The 16913-nt window shown below is 42.1% G+C and overlaps 1 protein-coding gene across 3 annotated transcripts in view; it reads right to left on the reverse strand.

Moving 5' to 3' along the window:
• The window catches only part of LOC140536168 (uncharacterized), a 56052-nt gene that overhangs the window by 11734 nt on the left and 27405 nt on the right, over positions 1 to 16913 (reverse strand). For 2 of the 3 annotated variants that reach the window (XM_072657848.1, XM_072657849.1), the window contains exon 13: positions 14741 to 14825. Coding sequence is in view for 1 of the 3 variants with exons in the window: in XM_072657850.1 (XP_072513951.1) it covers positions 6621 to 6667; positions 7582 to 7752; positions 14652 to 14825 (392 nt within the window). In the remaining 2 variants the exon portion in view is untranslated. Of the gene's footprint in view, positions 1 to 6620; positions 6668 to 7581; positions 7753 to 14651; positions 14826 to 16913 lie in introns of those variants that run through there. The other variant, XM_072657850.1, reaches the window with a different exon arrangement.

Below are 16913 nucleotides of genomic sequence, written 5' to 3' on the forward strand. Positions count from 1 at the left end.
CTGAACAGAGGAAAAACGCTGAGAAAGAATAAAAGACTTCAAAATTCAGAAGCTCATCTTCACTCCAGCTTCCTTTCAGGAACTATTGAGGTAAGAACCTCCAACTTAAAGGAAAAGCTAAAGAAATCCTAGCTATTGAGCCTCTAACAGGTTAGCACCTGCGCTAATCTAGCTAGCTACAGAGCGCGAGCCATAGCTGATGCAATTACAACAGCGCCCCTCCCTGTAACTATACCCCTCACTCTACCCCTCACTATACCCCCCCACCACTATACCCCTCAACTCTACCCCTCACTCTACCACTCACTCTACCCCCCACTATACCCTCACTCTACCCCTCACTATACCCCTCAACTCTATCCCCTTCACAATGCCCCCTCACAATACCCCCCCTCCCCCCCACACACTCTACCCCTCACTCTACCCAGAAAAGCTCACAGCAGATTCCAGTCAAGCAGGAGATAAAACCACCATCACCAACCTCCTGCTGTACACAGAGCACACTGAAGCCTGGCACACTGCCATCTGTGCTCACTACAAGCACCACAGAAAGAGGGGCATATGCAGCGGGAGACAGATAGTTAGAGCGAGGATGGGGACAGCTTCCTGACTGTGAACGTCTACCACAATGGAACCATCATTGAAGCAGTGTCTTGAGGGAGGAACTTAGGAGCCTTAAAACCAGTCAGCAACCAGCAGAGCAAGGACCAGCCCACTGTGATACACAGCCCGCCCACTCTGAAGCACAGGCTAAACATCCAAAACCAGATCCCGTCCTTTCTGGACAAGGACCCGCCCACTTAGAGCAAGAAACTGTCCACCCAAATCTACAACCCACCTCTTCAGAGCAAGGAGCTGTACATTCTGAGCAGGACACCACCCACTCCCAACCACAATCTGCCCACCCCAACCAGGAATCTGCCAACTCTCAACAAAGACCACCCCTTCTGAACAAAGGCCCACCCACTCCCAGTAACAACCCACCCGTTCTCAATTGTACAGTAGTACAGTATTCCTGGGATGCAGTCCAGATAGCCCTCTGAGAAGTAGACCACCCAGCCTACATGAAATCAGGCCACTTTATACACCATCAGCCAGGAAGATCAGCGGACACCCAGTCCCCCAGTCACTTCGACCCCCTGCCTCCACCCAGCCGTTCCACACCCAGTGCAGCTTCAGCACACTGGATCTCCACCTCACACAGACCTGACAAACCCAGCCCAGCACCCCACCCCCAGCACCTAGAAAACTACACCCTCAGCCAGCACCCAATCCAACCCACCCACATCCAGCACTCAGTCTGAAACACCCAGCGCTGAACCCCTGTACGCAGCCACAGAAGCAGACCTACGCTGCAGCAGTGAAAAACCCAGCCTCTATCACTCACTGTCCCGCAAAGTATAAAGAGATCATCATTCCCACTGTTAAACACCCTAATATTAAGAAAGATAGAGATTACAATTCGGTACAAATCTGAACAATCTAAATTTATAGTTCCAATAAAATAAAAAAAATTGGATGAAAATTCACAAAGAAATTAAAAAAACACTCCAAAAGAGATTTTCTTGTGCACTGTATACATCCCTCCCAGCGAATCCCTGTCCTTTAATGAAGACTGCTTTTCTAGTTCACACGATCAGATCAGCAGCTTCCAGGCCCAGGGGAGTGTGCTGATCTGTGGAGACCTGAACACACACAAGGTTCTCTACCTGACCTCAACACAGAACATGGTAACAATTATATATTCGGACATCAACACTCAAAACACATAACTAACCTCACCCATATAATTCTGATCCACAGGTGAACTGCAATGGTAAAGACTTCTGCAGCTCTGTTAATGTCTGGGTCTGTACATCGCCAGCGGTAGGTTAGAAGGGGACTCTTTAGGAAGATATACATTTGGCTCACCTCTTGGGAATAGTAAAGTAGATTACATAATAACAGATTTAGACCCTTTCTCTCTCAACGCATTCACTATAACACCACTAACCCCTCTGTCTGATCACAGCCAGAATAACAGCAGTGCGCACACACAGCCCAGTAAGCTGTACAACATCTGGGGACCATACAGATGAGCCCGAAACAATTCCCTTTCAAACACCAGTCCGGATTCGGCTCAAATTATTTCAATCAATTATAGAACTGATTCTCCTGTATGGTAGTGAGGAATGGGGGCACTTCAAATCAGAATTTTGACCAATGGGAGAAACATCCCACAGAAATTATGCAAACTGAATTCTGTAAAAATAGATATCCATTATTACTTAAAATAGGGCTGGGCAAAAGATCATATCTCGATATATTTTAGCTGAATGGCGATACGATATACAATATGATATTACATACATTGTGAAAAATAATGTGAATAAATATCTTATGAATATTAGACAAACACAGGTCAAACCGGGTCACTCATCATCCATGCCATGTCCTGTAAAAGTGAGTTTACTTTTTAATAACTGTATGTTAAAAGTATAACTTTATTAAATGAAAGCTAATTTAGGCCTAATGAAATATGATTAACACCTCAGTGTACACTAGACATTAATTTAATTTTGTTACAATTTTAAGTCAGTAGGTCTATATAAAATGTAGTAGTAGGGAATACTGTATAAATACTGGAAAAACTGTCCAGTCTAAGGACATTTTACATTGTATGCTGTAGCTAATTTAATAGAGTGAATAGAATGTTTTTAATGGAATAGGTAATAAATATTTAACTGATATAACTCATTGTAAATGAATACAGTTAAATAAACTCACTTTAACTGCTTAGTTCCAGCTTTGAGAAATGTTTACTCTGCGAGCTGGATGGAAAGGGTCTGTCTGACTGAATGGACGTGTTGAGCAACGCTTCTCGTGTAAAGAAATAGCGACTGGGCAGTGGGTATCGTGGGTCAAGAGTTTATCAGCTGTTTGAAGCCTCTTGCTCGACTGTTGAGGGGAACATAGCTACCTTTTGCTGTGTAGAAACTACCGCCTCAGTAATACCACGAAACCTCATGCTTTTCTTTTCGTCAGGCACAGCGTTAGCAGAGGAGGCCTGCAGTGCTGGCTGACCTGGTTTAGAGCTGCTGGGACATGAACGCTTCAGAACAGCAGCAGCAGCAGCTCAGAGTTTAACAGCTGCTCAGTACTGAAGTTTGAGCTGCTGCTGTAAGCAGTGAAACGTTCAGTAAAATCCGAAGCATTTCCACATAACTAACCACTTTTTACAGACTAGCACTAACTCCTCTTCACGCTCTGTGTTATTCGTCTCCATAGTGTGTGTGTGTGTGTGTGTGTGTGTGTGTGTGTGTGTGTGTGTGTGTGTGAGAGAGAGATATGGAGTAGGCAGAGTGAAGTAGACAAGCTGAGCAAAGTGATAATGAAAGAACACAATGAGGCGGTGTACAAGATTTAAACTCACCAATCAAATATCGATATAAACGATATAGCCTCACTCCATATCCTGCTCTGTTTATATCCTGATCTATTTTAAATATAGATTTATCACCCAGCCCTAACTCAACATTAAAAAAAAAGGATCATTAAATATTGGCTACACCTAAAAAACAGTGACCCCCCCTCCCCCCCTCTCCTATCCCCATAAAGTCCTGCAGTGCCAAGAGCTGAGCAAAGTAAAGAGTTCCCTAACACACACTAACCCAGTCACAAGTCAGGACCAGTCTGTAGTACAATCAGTTAGACCAGACCAAATTCTAACCCTCCTAAAACAGAACTACATCACCCACTGATACACACACAAAATTCACCCCCAGTTCAGCCGTCTCTCTGCTGACCTCAGACTGACCCTTCTGTTAGGAGAACAGAGAGACAGCAGCCCTCTGGCAGCACTGCATGTCCCACAACAAGAGGGACAGCGAGTGACACACACACGCACACTTATGCCCTTATTGTAAATATATTTTATTTGTAAACATTATTTCACACAAATATATATATATATATATATATATATATATATATATATATATATATATATATATACATGGACAAAATTGTTGAAACCCCTCGATTAATGAAAGAAAAACCCACAATAGTCACAGAAATAACTTGAATCTGACAAAAGTAATAATAAATAAAAATTATATTCCAGAAACAAAAGCACTGACAGCTAAACCCTGTGCAGAATTCTCCACTGGAGATCACCAGTCCTTATACAGCACCCTCCACACCTGTCCATCTCGACCCCCAGCTTGTCCCTGCAGGCCTACCATGCAGCACTGCTTTATTAAAAGCTTTGACACATTTGTATAAAACCTGGCCCGACATGGTGTGGAGATCCAAGTCCGGCAAGCCAGAGAGGTCCAATAATGGGACCGACACATTGTCCAAAGCTGGAGTGAGTGCAGTCTTTGGGAAAGGATCTCCCATATGGGGCACTCCACTCCCAGTTGCAGTAATGGGTAATGACAGCCCTCCTGCAACTCAAGGTCAAGGAACCAATAGCCAGGCTCTCATTAAGGACGGCTAGCAGATCGGCACCCAGCTCCATCCAAAAGGTCTTAGAAAACTCCACTGGAAGGCCATCAATACCTGGGGCAGTCCCACCCTCCATGCCCTGCAAAGCAGCATGGAGCTCCTGCTCACCCAGGGGTCTTTCCAGTATTTCATTAGAGTGTTCTGAGACCTTTAGCAGCCCTGCATAAAACCCTGCAGCCAGTTCTTTATCATCCCTGTATTCACTTCTGTACAGCTCAGCATAGAACCGTACAGCCTGCTTACAGATCTCTGTCGTCTCCGTCAGCTCCTGTCTGTCCTCAGAGCACAGAGAGTGATTGACCACTTTGACCCTTCCTCCTTTACAGACTAAAGAAGAACCTGGATGAAGCATCCATCTGTGCCAGACTCTGAAACCGTGAACGAACCAGAGCCCCCTCACCCGGCACACAGCCAACCACGCTCACTCACACACCAACAAGAAAGAGAGAGAGAGATTCTTTGAATCTTGAGAGAGAGACAGTGCGTGAGTGTGTGAGTTAGAGAGAGGGAGAGAAAGAGACAGTTTGTGTGAGAGAGACACTGTGTGTTTCTGTGTGTGTGTGAGAGAGAGAGAGGCCCTGTCCCAATTCTCAAAGCCCCTGCTGCAAGCGCACTTGTATGAAGCTGTGGAGGGGGGTGCTGTAATCAACGCAGATTCTGCACTGTTGGAGAATTCTTGTTGACTCAGTAATAAAATCCAGTTTCAGAGCTGGATCTGTCTGTTTTTACTGCATATTAATACTCCATTATGTAGAACACAGCTAACAGTAGCAGACTACCAGTATCCTCTAGTCCTCAGCTCTCTGTGAACGCCCCACTAACTTCACTGTTCATTAAATCTTTAACACACAAACCGTTCAGGTTCCAGCTGCTGACAGCTCCTAGTAATCTCACCCAGTTCTCCTGCTTTTGCTGAGTCTGTCTATCCCCTCATCTGACAGTATCAGGAGCATGGTGCTACCGCTAGTGTCGCTAAGCTGAGTCAAAGTACACAAGCTGAGGAGCTAACGGTGAACTGGCTAAGTAGCTAACAGGGCTAACGTATATAGCAGGAATGTAGGCTTAGTTTTCTACACTGTAAATTACACACTGTATCTGTTACTCCAGTAAAATACTGTGTTCAGGTGTGTAGTGAGGTAGACAGCTAACTAACGTAGCACAAGACCACAATATGAGCGTCTAGCCCGTTAGCTTTAGCTGTAGCGATCGTTATTTCAGTGAGAAATAACCAATGGTGGCAAGTGCAGGTCCAGTAAGTAAAAATCCACTCCAGGATTTTATTCCAACTGTCTGGACAGTTCAGCTACACCAGCTCAGCTGCAGCGCTTTTCCAGGTAGTTTTTACTGTCTGGACCTCTATTTGCCCCTCTGTAACTAACGGGACCCCAATCCGCTCTTTTGATGCCTGGATCTATAATCTTCTGTGAGTTTTGGTAAAGGGATGTGATCTCCTCAGGATATTAAACATTTCCATCCATCTTCTCTGTGGTTGGTGCAGTTTACTGCTCAGCAGCTGCTCGTCATTGCTGCTCTCTAGTGTGAAGAGTGCTGCTTTCTGCCCCCTGGTGGTGCACACATCTCTGTGATGGTGCTGCACAGAAACCCGTCTATACGACTCTGCTGCTGAAACACCAAATACTGCAGTTTCCCCGATGCCGGGTTTAGCAGGTGCTGCTATTTTCTCTGTGCTGCTGCTAAAATGGAGAAGTGGTCGGGGCAGAGAATCAGTAGAAGGATGATGGAAGGTTAAAATCACTACAGCAAGTTAAACAGTGCTTTTTCTCCTAACTGCAGAATTTCCACACACACCTCCCCCAAACCCATTTCAGTCTAGATAAAGAAACAGAGAACAGACTCCACCTAAACACTCTCCTTCTCCATCTTTCTGCTGTTTTATGGAGGAACGGCACTGAGTCGCAGGGGATCATGGGTAACTGCCTTCAACAAAGTGTGATCTGATGCAGACTGACGAGAGGGAGCATCAACTGCGAGGGGTGCAAGGGTGAGAGAGAGAGAGAGAGGGAGAGAGAAAGAGAGAGAGAGAGAGAGAGAGAGAGAGCGAGAGAGAGAGAGAGAGAGAGAGAGGGAGTGTGAGGTAATGTGTCTATACAGGGCGTCTCATATGTACTTACACTTCTTCAGTCCTGCTTTGATTCTGATCTCCCCTCCATGGTCCACTCTACACACACACACACACACACACACACACACACAGATCAGGACATCTAAATTGTTTCTTTCTTTTAGTGTTTATATACTTTCTTTCTCTCTCTCTCTCTCTCTCTCTCTCTCTCTCTCGCTCTCTCTCTCTCTCACACACACACACACACACACACACACTAATCTGACTGATGTATTTAAATGTAGGGGAGTGTGGGGTAAGATGAGGCAGTGGATAACTGAAGCACCCCCTGTATCTGAGCAGCTGTACATCATGTCTGTCCTTTAACCCTACAGTTAGACTGCACTGTCCTTCTTCATACTGCTGTGGAAGGAAGAAGAATGTGGACGAAGTAATAAAGAATATTTTAATAAAAACTGTTTTTCACCTGTTCAGAGTTTATTTCTCTCAGATCAGGTTTAATCAGTCTCACATCAACAGTAATTTCTCCCAGTTTTATAAAGCTCTATCAGATATGCAAATGAACCGCAGTGTGAGAACCTTTGAGTGGATCAGCAGGAGTGTAATGATAATAATAATGAATAACTGACATCATATTCAGATACTCCGTCACCAAGACCTCTCAGTTCAGACACGTATCTAATCAGCCAATCATGAGGCAGCAGTGCAGTGCATCATATCATGCAGATATGAGCAACAGCTTCAGCTAATGTTCACATCCACCATCAGAATGAGGAAGAAATGTGATCTCTGATGGACAACTACACATGTTTACTACAAATTAGTGCATTCTTCTCAGAGACCCTGTCAGACTATCAACACACCCTCTTCTTCTGTATGAATTCAGGCTGGTGCTGAAAGCTAAGATAATTCAGACCGTTCTCTGAACAGTGGCAAATCTGCACATGCACCCCTCACACATTTTAAGACTCAGGAACGTTCACACACACACACACACACATTGTTTATACCTGAGTGTGTTGAGCTTGCAACGTGGGTCCTGCAGTTTAGCAGAGAGCAGCTTCACTCCTGACTTTCCTGGATGGTTGTAGGTCAGATCCAGCTCTTTCAGGTGGGAGTTTGAACTCAGGCATGAAGCCAGAGAAGAACATCCTTTCTCTGTGATCATACAGTAAGGTAATCTGCAGAGATGAAGGAAAAATAGGAAGATAGAATGAGTGAGATACAAACTGTTGGTATTTTTGTAGTTAAAAGAACATGTAGTATATTCATTGGCTTTGCAGATGTAGAAAAGAAAGGGGGCCCCGTTTCTTGACCAAATATACACAAATTGAACAGAGATAAGATACTGTTTAGATTTGGACATCCCTTTGGGCAGACGTGTCAGTGATTTTAACGCTGTCCAGATGTGGCCATGGACCACTTAGGTAATGGGGGAGCTAATGGCTGTTCCCTATGGATGAAATGTAAACATTCCATATATGGCAACATTCCAACAGAATGTGGCGTGAAATAAGGTATAAAAACTCAAGGTATTCCTAAGTCGGAGAGAGAGAGACCGAAGGGCACCCAGAATTGGCAGACTCTCTCCACACTGTCTTTCGATTGCAATAAAATATATTATTGTTACAACTAAAGACGGTGGCTACAGACTCTCCTTTTTGAATAACAAGTCCATCTCCAGAAGAAGACGAACCGAGACGACAAATTTTGGCGCCCGAACAGGGACCCAGCTGTGACTTCCGGCGGCACCAGACGGTACCACGTGGAAAACTTTTGCTCGTGAGCCAACAATACACGGTGAGCACTTTTCTCACTATTCGAGCTTGGGTTTCAGCGTTGTGCTGGGATGTGTGCTGTGAGGCTGCACTGGCGTGTTAATTGGAACGTATGAGGTTGTGACATTATTTGGGAGGAGACTCTGTTCTAAATTTGGGTCGTTTGTGGGTTGTGCCACCACAATACGGGGGTGTAAGGAATGAGAAAATACGTAGGAACAAGAGTAATGACAAGGTATAAGGAAAATGAGGAACACAAAAGGGGTGTTGTTGAAAAAGCAGTGAGTAACATTGATAAGGCCATGTTAATTTGCGCCACGCAGGCTTTGAGAGCTAGGGCCCTTGTCTCTCTTAGGATTGTAAGACGTGAGCAGGTTCAGGTTGCAGTGTGAAAGTTAGCTTAACAGGGTGATATAAGAGAAATATGGGGGTTTTTAAGAGAAGAAACATGGGGTGTTATAGAAGAAGACAAGTACTATGGGATGTTACGGAAAAACAAAGAGAAATATGGGGTGTTGTAGAAGAAAAAGAGAAATATGGGAAGTTTAAGAGAAGAAAAGAAGGGGTTTTACAAGAGAAAAGAAGGGGTGTTACAAGAGAAAAGAAGGGGTTTTTAGAGTAAAAAGGGTAATACAAGAGAAAAGAGAAAAGAAGGGGTTTTTAGAGTAAAAAGGGTAATACAAGAGAAAAAAGAAAAGAGGGGTGAGTACTTATCAAAGTGTCAGAAGTAAAGAGAAAAGGGTATAGTGCACAGAAGAGAAGACTTAAGGGTTAGCATAAAACAGTCGACTTGGGGTGTGTGTGTGTGTGCGTGCCCAGGGATGTACATGTGTGTGTGTCAGTCTGTGTGTGGAGGCTGAGGGGCTGGTACCCTCCTCCCTTTCTTTGTCATGTTTTGTCTGGGTTAAAAGGGGTATGTTTGGTAAGAGGAGAGTAATTCACAAACTCTCCATAATGTTGGCTTTTATTGAAAAAAAAAAAAAAAAAAAAAAAAAAAAAAAAAAACATGCATATGGTCAAATACCCGATCTCGTTGGCTTTCTGAGATCCTATGCCTTGCAGGAGGTCTCTTCTGACAAAAGTATGGGGCCTGAGAGTCACTCCTTACGGGGAGGAGGAGCTGTATTTGAGTCTGTGCACCAGAAGCAATAAAAGCCAGATTAATTGAGGTTATGAAAAGATTTAAAGGGGACATGCAATTTAAATTAATTCTGATATTGTTTCAGACCATGTGTACCTTTGTGGGAGGTTGTAAATTTAAAGGAAAATATGGGGGCCCATAGAGAGAGAAAAAAAAAAAAGGAGTGAATGGTATGTGTTGTATGTCTAGTTTGTTATGTGTTGTATGTCTAGTTTGTGTTATTGTTTAATGGCAAATAATAGATAAAGGGATCCCATAAACATAGTTAAGTGATAATGATTATAGAACAGTAGTGTTAAATAAATAGGTTTCTCAGATGTGTGGGTTGGAATGAGGTATAGGAAAATTAATGAGCCCTGTCTGGATAACAGAGAGGGAGATAGGTAAGGGTAAAATTTCATAAACCACCAAAACAGCCCATATTGGCACCAGGTCATGTACAGTACAAGAATACTGTTAATAAGTCCTGTGATTGTCGTGTGGATCCTGGAATGTGGGTTTTTTTTTTTTTTTAAAGTGTAATTTCAACCTACCATCTGAGAGACAAATTTAAATCAATTCAAAGTTACTTATATATATATATATATATATATATGTGTATATATGTGCATGTAGAAGAGGTGATATTAGTAGTATGTCTAATTTGAAGGAAAGTTTATATATGGTTGAGATGAGTAGTATGGGTCAGCAATGTAGGAGAATAGTCTCTGGTATGTTACTGTTGAGAAGGAATAAATGAAATTAATACTGATTGTAGAATGTTGATATAATATGATAGCCATAATGTGAGATAAGTAGAGGAGTGTATTAAATCTACACTTTGTGTTTGCATATAACTATATAAATGCGAGTGGTTACTAAAGGAATTTAGTAGTAAGTTTGTGATTCTGTGTTTTGCAATGGCTAAGGCGTGGCTGAGCGCCAGATGTGTAATGCAGTGTTAATGACAAGATGTGCAGGAGCACAGGGGCCTGGCAGAGTGAGATTTTTCCTATGAGGAGAAATGATGGTTCATGGTTAAGAGTTTGGTTGTGGTGTCATATGAGATAATATATTATAATAATAATATTAGTCTTGTTAAATATGTGTTCATAAGAATAAGGACTAGAGGATAGTAATAGCAGAATGGTTGGTTTGTTTTGTATGGGGGAAAAGATGTCTAAGGTTGTTGTTTTTCCTGTGTTGAAATGGGTCCAGCGATGTTCTTGGTATGGCTTGTGTTGAAGAATAGACTATTATAGTGCTTCTAGCCAACTGTCTTTGGGATTATTATAATGGAGGTGGTGATTTTCTTGGTGTTCTGTGGCAGTGAGTGCAGTGAGTGTGTGGCTTGGAGTGCTGGTTGTGCTTTGAGAATGCATTAAACCTAAGTGATTATTAGACCCAGTATGAACTGTTATGCAAATTGTTCAGGGTGCATAACAGACCATTATGATGATAATGTTGTTTTACTAGTATCACTCATGTTGGTAGTTACCTTACACAGGGTTACTTTATGAGAGGAACTAGTGAGCCTTGATGGGTTAAATTAGTTTTTCTGGTATTTCTCTCCCTTTCTGCACAGCGGGAGAAAGGGGACTATCCACCATACATACTAGTGTGAAGATAGGCTTTGCACACATATGTTTCTGGTTGACCTATGACCCCTGGCTAAGGGAGAGTCAGGCATGTCAACATACATATACACTTGGGCTTAAGAAGGTGAAGAGTGTTAAATTGGTTTTTAGCGGAATAGTCTATGTTATGATGATAGTTGAGAAACTATGTTGGCAGTAGGCTAAGAGTCCCTTGGGGATATGAAGAATGGTTCAAGATGGTATTTTAGTATGTAGGAACAGAAGGAAGATGTATGGAAAGTGGATGGAAATAGGATGGAAAATGTATGTTTACAGTGAATTGTTATGGACCTTGAGAGTTTATGACAGGAACAACGTAAGGAGAAGAGACAGATGGAGCTTGGCATTCTTCAGTTGTTTGAACAAGAGGGACAGAAATTGGTTAAAGCAGCAAAGGATAAGAGAGAGAGGAGTGCAGAAGACATAGAGAGACAGGTAAGGGGCAAAGAAAAGCAGATGGCAGAAATTAGTGCACCATTTTCACATGTCAACCCAGTAAAAAATCCCCCACCATATGAGAAGGAGGTGACGTCTAAGAAGATCTATCCCCAGCTTCCAGTGATCACCCAAGAGGGAGACTATCGGATCAGAGATGAGGACGACCGAATAGTGGAAGCAGGCAAAGCAGAAACAATTATAAAGATGTATCCAACTTCCAAAAGTAAGAAGAAAACAACATGTTTGCAAATCGAAGGTGCAGTGAAGACCAGGAGGACAAAAGTTGGAGATGATGTGGATCAGAGTGCTTGGGAAGAAGCCAGAGGAGGATATGATCCAGCAGTCAGACGGATCCTGGTGAGGGCAGAAAGGAGAGGAGGCAAGACTAGACTGTATGAGGACTCTACTGATGAGAGTTCTGATGAAAGTGAAAATGAAGACGACGACCAAGACAAGGGACCCACAAGTCTTTGTACTTCAAGAGGATTCTTCCCGACCACAGCCAGTTCAAGAATGGAAGAAGACATCGACAGGGCTATGAGAAGTGTAGAGAGGCGTATAGACCAATGCCTTTCTCATGTGGACACTGCTATGAGTTTAGAGAAGCAGAACAGACTGGAAAAACAACTGAAGGAGCTACAGATGCAGAAGAAGGAATTGAGGACGGAAGGCTCTCAGACAGTGGACAAGGGATATGCATTGCGCCCAAGAAAAGGAACATCATGTGACAAGATGTGTCCAGTGATCATCCGAGGACAGACATTGGAATACAAGCCTTGGCAGAATACAGACATGTCTGATGTTTTGGAAAAATTGCCAACTCTACAAGACGGAGCACATCCTTGGATCGCAAAGTTGGAAGAGATCATGGTGGGAACACAACCTGCTGTAGGAGATATTAAAAGACTTCTTGCTAATCTCCTGGGAGTGCCGGGCATGGAAGAAATTCTGCAAAAAGCTGGATTCAATCGTTATGTGGGAACATTGTTGGCTCAGTTGTTTGGTGCTGCGCTTTTGTCGCTATGTGTAATGTTCTGTTGTTGCACACTGATATTGACTTTTGCTAAGGCAATGATTTTAAGATGGGTTGGAATTGTAATGCCGGGGGAACAAATGCAACTGCCATTATTACCTAGGACAGATTCAGAAGAAGATGAGGGATTAGTATTAGAAGGTGATTTGGTGGATAAATATCCATTCTGAGTATCTACTTGGATTATGACTTTAATTTAGTGAATCAAGTCTTTTATCATAAGTTATAACACCTATGTTATATTACCACAGCTTATGTAAAAGGGGATTTAAGTATATGATAGTATGGCTGAAAAGGGTGGCTTGAAAGATGATTTTCTGAGTAGTAATAGTTTGACACGTATAATACTGTTGTTGTGAAATCTGCATTTGATGTTTTGAAGAAAAGATATTGGCTGTTGTTTCTATCTTTCCCTTCAGACTAGCGTGGGGAGTACCATTGTGGGGGACTGGTATTCAGAGATCCCAAGAGGCAGAAAAGGGGTCAGATGTTGATGGACATTACTAATCGAGAGATCTGAAGATCTTTTGAACAAGGACATTGTAAATTCATCTATCCCGACTCACCATCAAGGAACACTCACCATCAAGGAACACCGTTGTTGATGAACTCCAATGTGCCACATTTAAATTTGTCAATTATTACTGTCTGTACTCTAAATACACTACATGTATAAATAGTAGTTTTGATATGTATAATCTATTGATATTATTTTGTAAATGAGTTGTAAGATGATGTATTTTATTGTAAGTAAGCACAGCGTGACCCCAGGGGTTTTGATTTTTTCTCGATACTAGGGTCAGTAATGGTAGGCAGGGACAGGTGTATTGGAAGGTCCGATGGGTCGACCAGCCTGAAAGTACACATTATGTTTGGTTTAATGGGGTTCAAAATGTATTTACTCACACTAGCAGATATCCATATTCAATATATATATCAATGAGACATTCCTTCTTTTTACATTGGCCTGGAGTACAGTATGTGGTCGCCTGGGGCAGAGGGACCGTGAGAGAGTTTTTCCTGTCTTGGATGATTGAGGGATATTAAAAGTGAGATAGCTGCCTGGCAGGTTTTCGCTCTCACATTCTGGGAAATAACTGTTAAAAAAGCAAACATAGAAGGAATAGGTCTTTAGAAGCACATGTAACCATGTGTGTGATGCTCTTTTATTTTATTGAGCCTCTGATTAGGCTCAAAGGGGGCAAATGTAGTATATTCATTGGCTTTGCAGATGTAGAAAAGAAAGGGGGCCCCGTTTCTTGACCAAATATACACAAATTGAACAGAGATAAGATACTGTTTAGATTTGGACATCCCTTTGGGCAGACGTGTCAGTGATTTTAACGCTGTCCAGATGTGGCCATGGACCACTTAGGTAATGGGGGAGCTAATGGCTGTTCCCTATGGATGAAATGTAAACATTCCATATATGGCAACATTCCAACAGAATGTGGCGTGAAATAAGGTATAAAAACTCAAGGTATTCCTAAGTCGGAGAGAGAGACACCGAAGGGCACCCAGAATTGGCAGACTCTCTCCACACTGTCTTTCGATTGCAATAAAATATATTATTGTTACAACTAAAGACGGTGGCTACAGACTCTCCTTTTTGAATAACAAGTCCATCTCCAGAAGAAGACGAACCGAGACGACAAACACTGTAATCTCAGTCTTCTTTTAGTACACAAACTCTCCTTGTGCTCTGACAGTTGCGAAATTTCACTGGAAACTATGTAGCCAATGATTTTTCCCTTTTTTCCCCATGTGTAACTCCCCCGAGCACTAGCAATGCTCCTGACACTAGGAGGACAAGGACTGAACATGCTGATACATCCAGACGACGATGTGTTCTTTCAAACTGCCACCAATGCGGTATTGACAGGCAGCCAACACACTCTGAGGAAAGTGCTGGGTCCTGAGCTTCACAGCTCCAGCTAACAGGTGCCTGTGCTAACATTGCTTAAGAGTGATGAGGGGAGAGAGAACAGCCAGTTATGCTCTGTTGGATTCTGGACACTAATAGCAAATGACACCGGGGGCATTAGATCGCTAAGCCACTCAGACAAACACTGACCTGAGTGTCTCCAGTTTACAGTGTGAACTCTTCAGTCCAGCAGAGAGTTTCTCCACTCCTGAATCCTGCAGGTCATTGTCCGTGAGGTCCAGCTCTTTCAGGACAGAGATTTCCAGATTTAAAACTGATCCCAGATTTTCACAAGACTTTCCTCCAAGATTACACAAAGCTAGCCTGAAAAGGAAAAGTAAATAGAATGTCCTCAAATGTTTGGCAGACGTTTAACAAGATAATATTAATCACAATATTAATAAACATTGATTAGATTTTTCTAAATACAAAGATAAACAGGTTCCAGGGCATGCATAGAAACAAAAAGCAGGAAAAAGCAGGCTGTTGTCTGAAGCGTTTATTTTCTTGCATCATAAATATTTCAAGTTCTCATTCTCATCTTATTCATGGTTTAGAAGAACTCCTGTAAGTTTATGACATAGTTAATAGTATGGCTAGCTCAGACTTTGCTATAGTTTACTCTGATTTAGTGAGTAATGAAAGAGTTCATGCAGGTTAATCACCATTTGTGTTGGTTAATCTATTTGGTACTATTAGCAGAGGTAGGAGTAGGTGAGACATGTGTGGTCACAAGCAAGTGTCAAGTCTTAAACTTCAAGTCTCAAGTTACTTTGTTAAGATTCAAGCAAGTGAAGTCCAGTTCCTGCTATAAGTCAAGCAAGTCTCAAGTGAGGTCATACTACTCAACTACTCCATTTTCCACATATAAGTGAGTTAAAAGACAGTGGTCATGAAGAGAGCTCTGGGCTCTGGGTCCTTCAGAAAGAAGGCTCAATATTCAGATGAGTCTGGGAACTGATTAAAAAAGATCTCAGAACAAAGAGAGGTTCCACTGTCTGCTAAATCATTTGGAACAAAAAGTGAAACAGCTGCAACATGACCAGATCCTAACAAGTTCTGCCCAAGATCAGACCACAGGATACATGAAGAAGACTCCAGCAATCCTTAAACAAAATCATTGGACATACAGGTAGCTCTCACCACAGTTGATGAACTACAGCATCTACCATCAGAAAGAGACCATTCCATTTTCATGGGAGATGTGCAAGGAGGAAACCACTGCTGCCAGAGAACATCTGGACAAAGAGCAGGACCCCTGGAACAACGTGCTTTAATCATGCACTGATTTCTGAAATTCCAGACTGATTTCGAGACTCTACAGTCTCCCACAATCAACTCTAAAATCAGACTTGTGAACATCGTAGGTCACATCTGTTAAATGTGGGTTATACTTGGCTCAGTGCAACTGGCTCAAGGGTGTGTTGCGTGCCACACGTCACTTTATTCAAAAGGGATGAATTACATCATACAGCAGAAACGCTACCTGTAAGTCAGTGCAGTCATGACCAAGAATGAAATTTCATTTGTCTTGTCATTGTACTTTACTTTACAGTGTGTTCTAATAAAGAAACTTCTGTCTCGCTCAAACATGAATGCTGGTGTGTTCATGTGACTGGTGAACGCTGCTGATGAGAAAGTGTCTGAATAAGTTATTGATTCCTTTGTTTTTACAGCGATTTAGTAAACTACATTTTATATAGTGCAATATTAATCAGTGATTGGAGATTAGTTTTGGTCACAGTCATAGTTTAGACTCATAAGAGTCAAATTAAAATATTAACCCTGGAACTGCAGGCAGTATAGCGAGGACTCGATTAGGGACTTGAAAAGCTGAAAAGACAGTCCTGAATCTTTCTTTGTGGATTTTGTTGTGACAGATGAAGTTGAATGTTGTGGTGGTCGTGTCACTGATTTATTTTCTGCAGATGTTGCATAATCACTGTTCTCTTTTTTACAACTATCATTGATTGCATAATCCTAGTACACAGCCTTTATTGTTTTTGGAAAAGCCGCTTCCATGACACAAGCTTCTTTGTATGCTGGTCTCTGCTGGTCTCAAGTCATCAAGTCATGAATACTAAGACAAAGTCAAGTCGTTTTTTTTTTTCATCAGTGTTAGTCAAGCTAGTCCCATGTGACTCAATTCCCTCATGTTTAATACTAAGTTAAGAGGTGGCTTAAATAAAGGTGTTCTTCTGTATGTTTGGTAACTGTGAATTACAAGTTTCACATGATTTGTACATTTATTAGTGGATTTCTAAGACTATTAAAATGCACAATAAACGTTAGTGTAGCTAGAGGACTATTATGAACTGTGTCAATAGTGATCCTACTGATTTTTCAATAAGAGATTTCCATGTGAACCTGCATTATGGAATTGATTCTAATTTGTTAATGAAGTTTTTCATG

The sequence above is a fragment of the Salminus brasiliensis genome, chromosome 15 (genome assembly GCF_030463535.1).
Source record: "Salminus brasiliensis chromosome 15, fSalBra1.hap2, whole genome shotgun sequence".
In the NCBI taxonomy this organism is placed as follows: domain Eukaryota; kingdom Metazoa; phylum Chordata; class Actinopteri; order Characiformes; family Bryconidae; genus Salminus; species Salminus brasiliensis.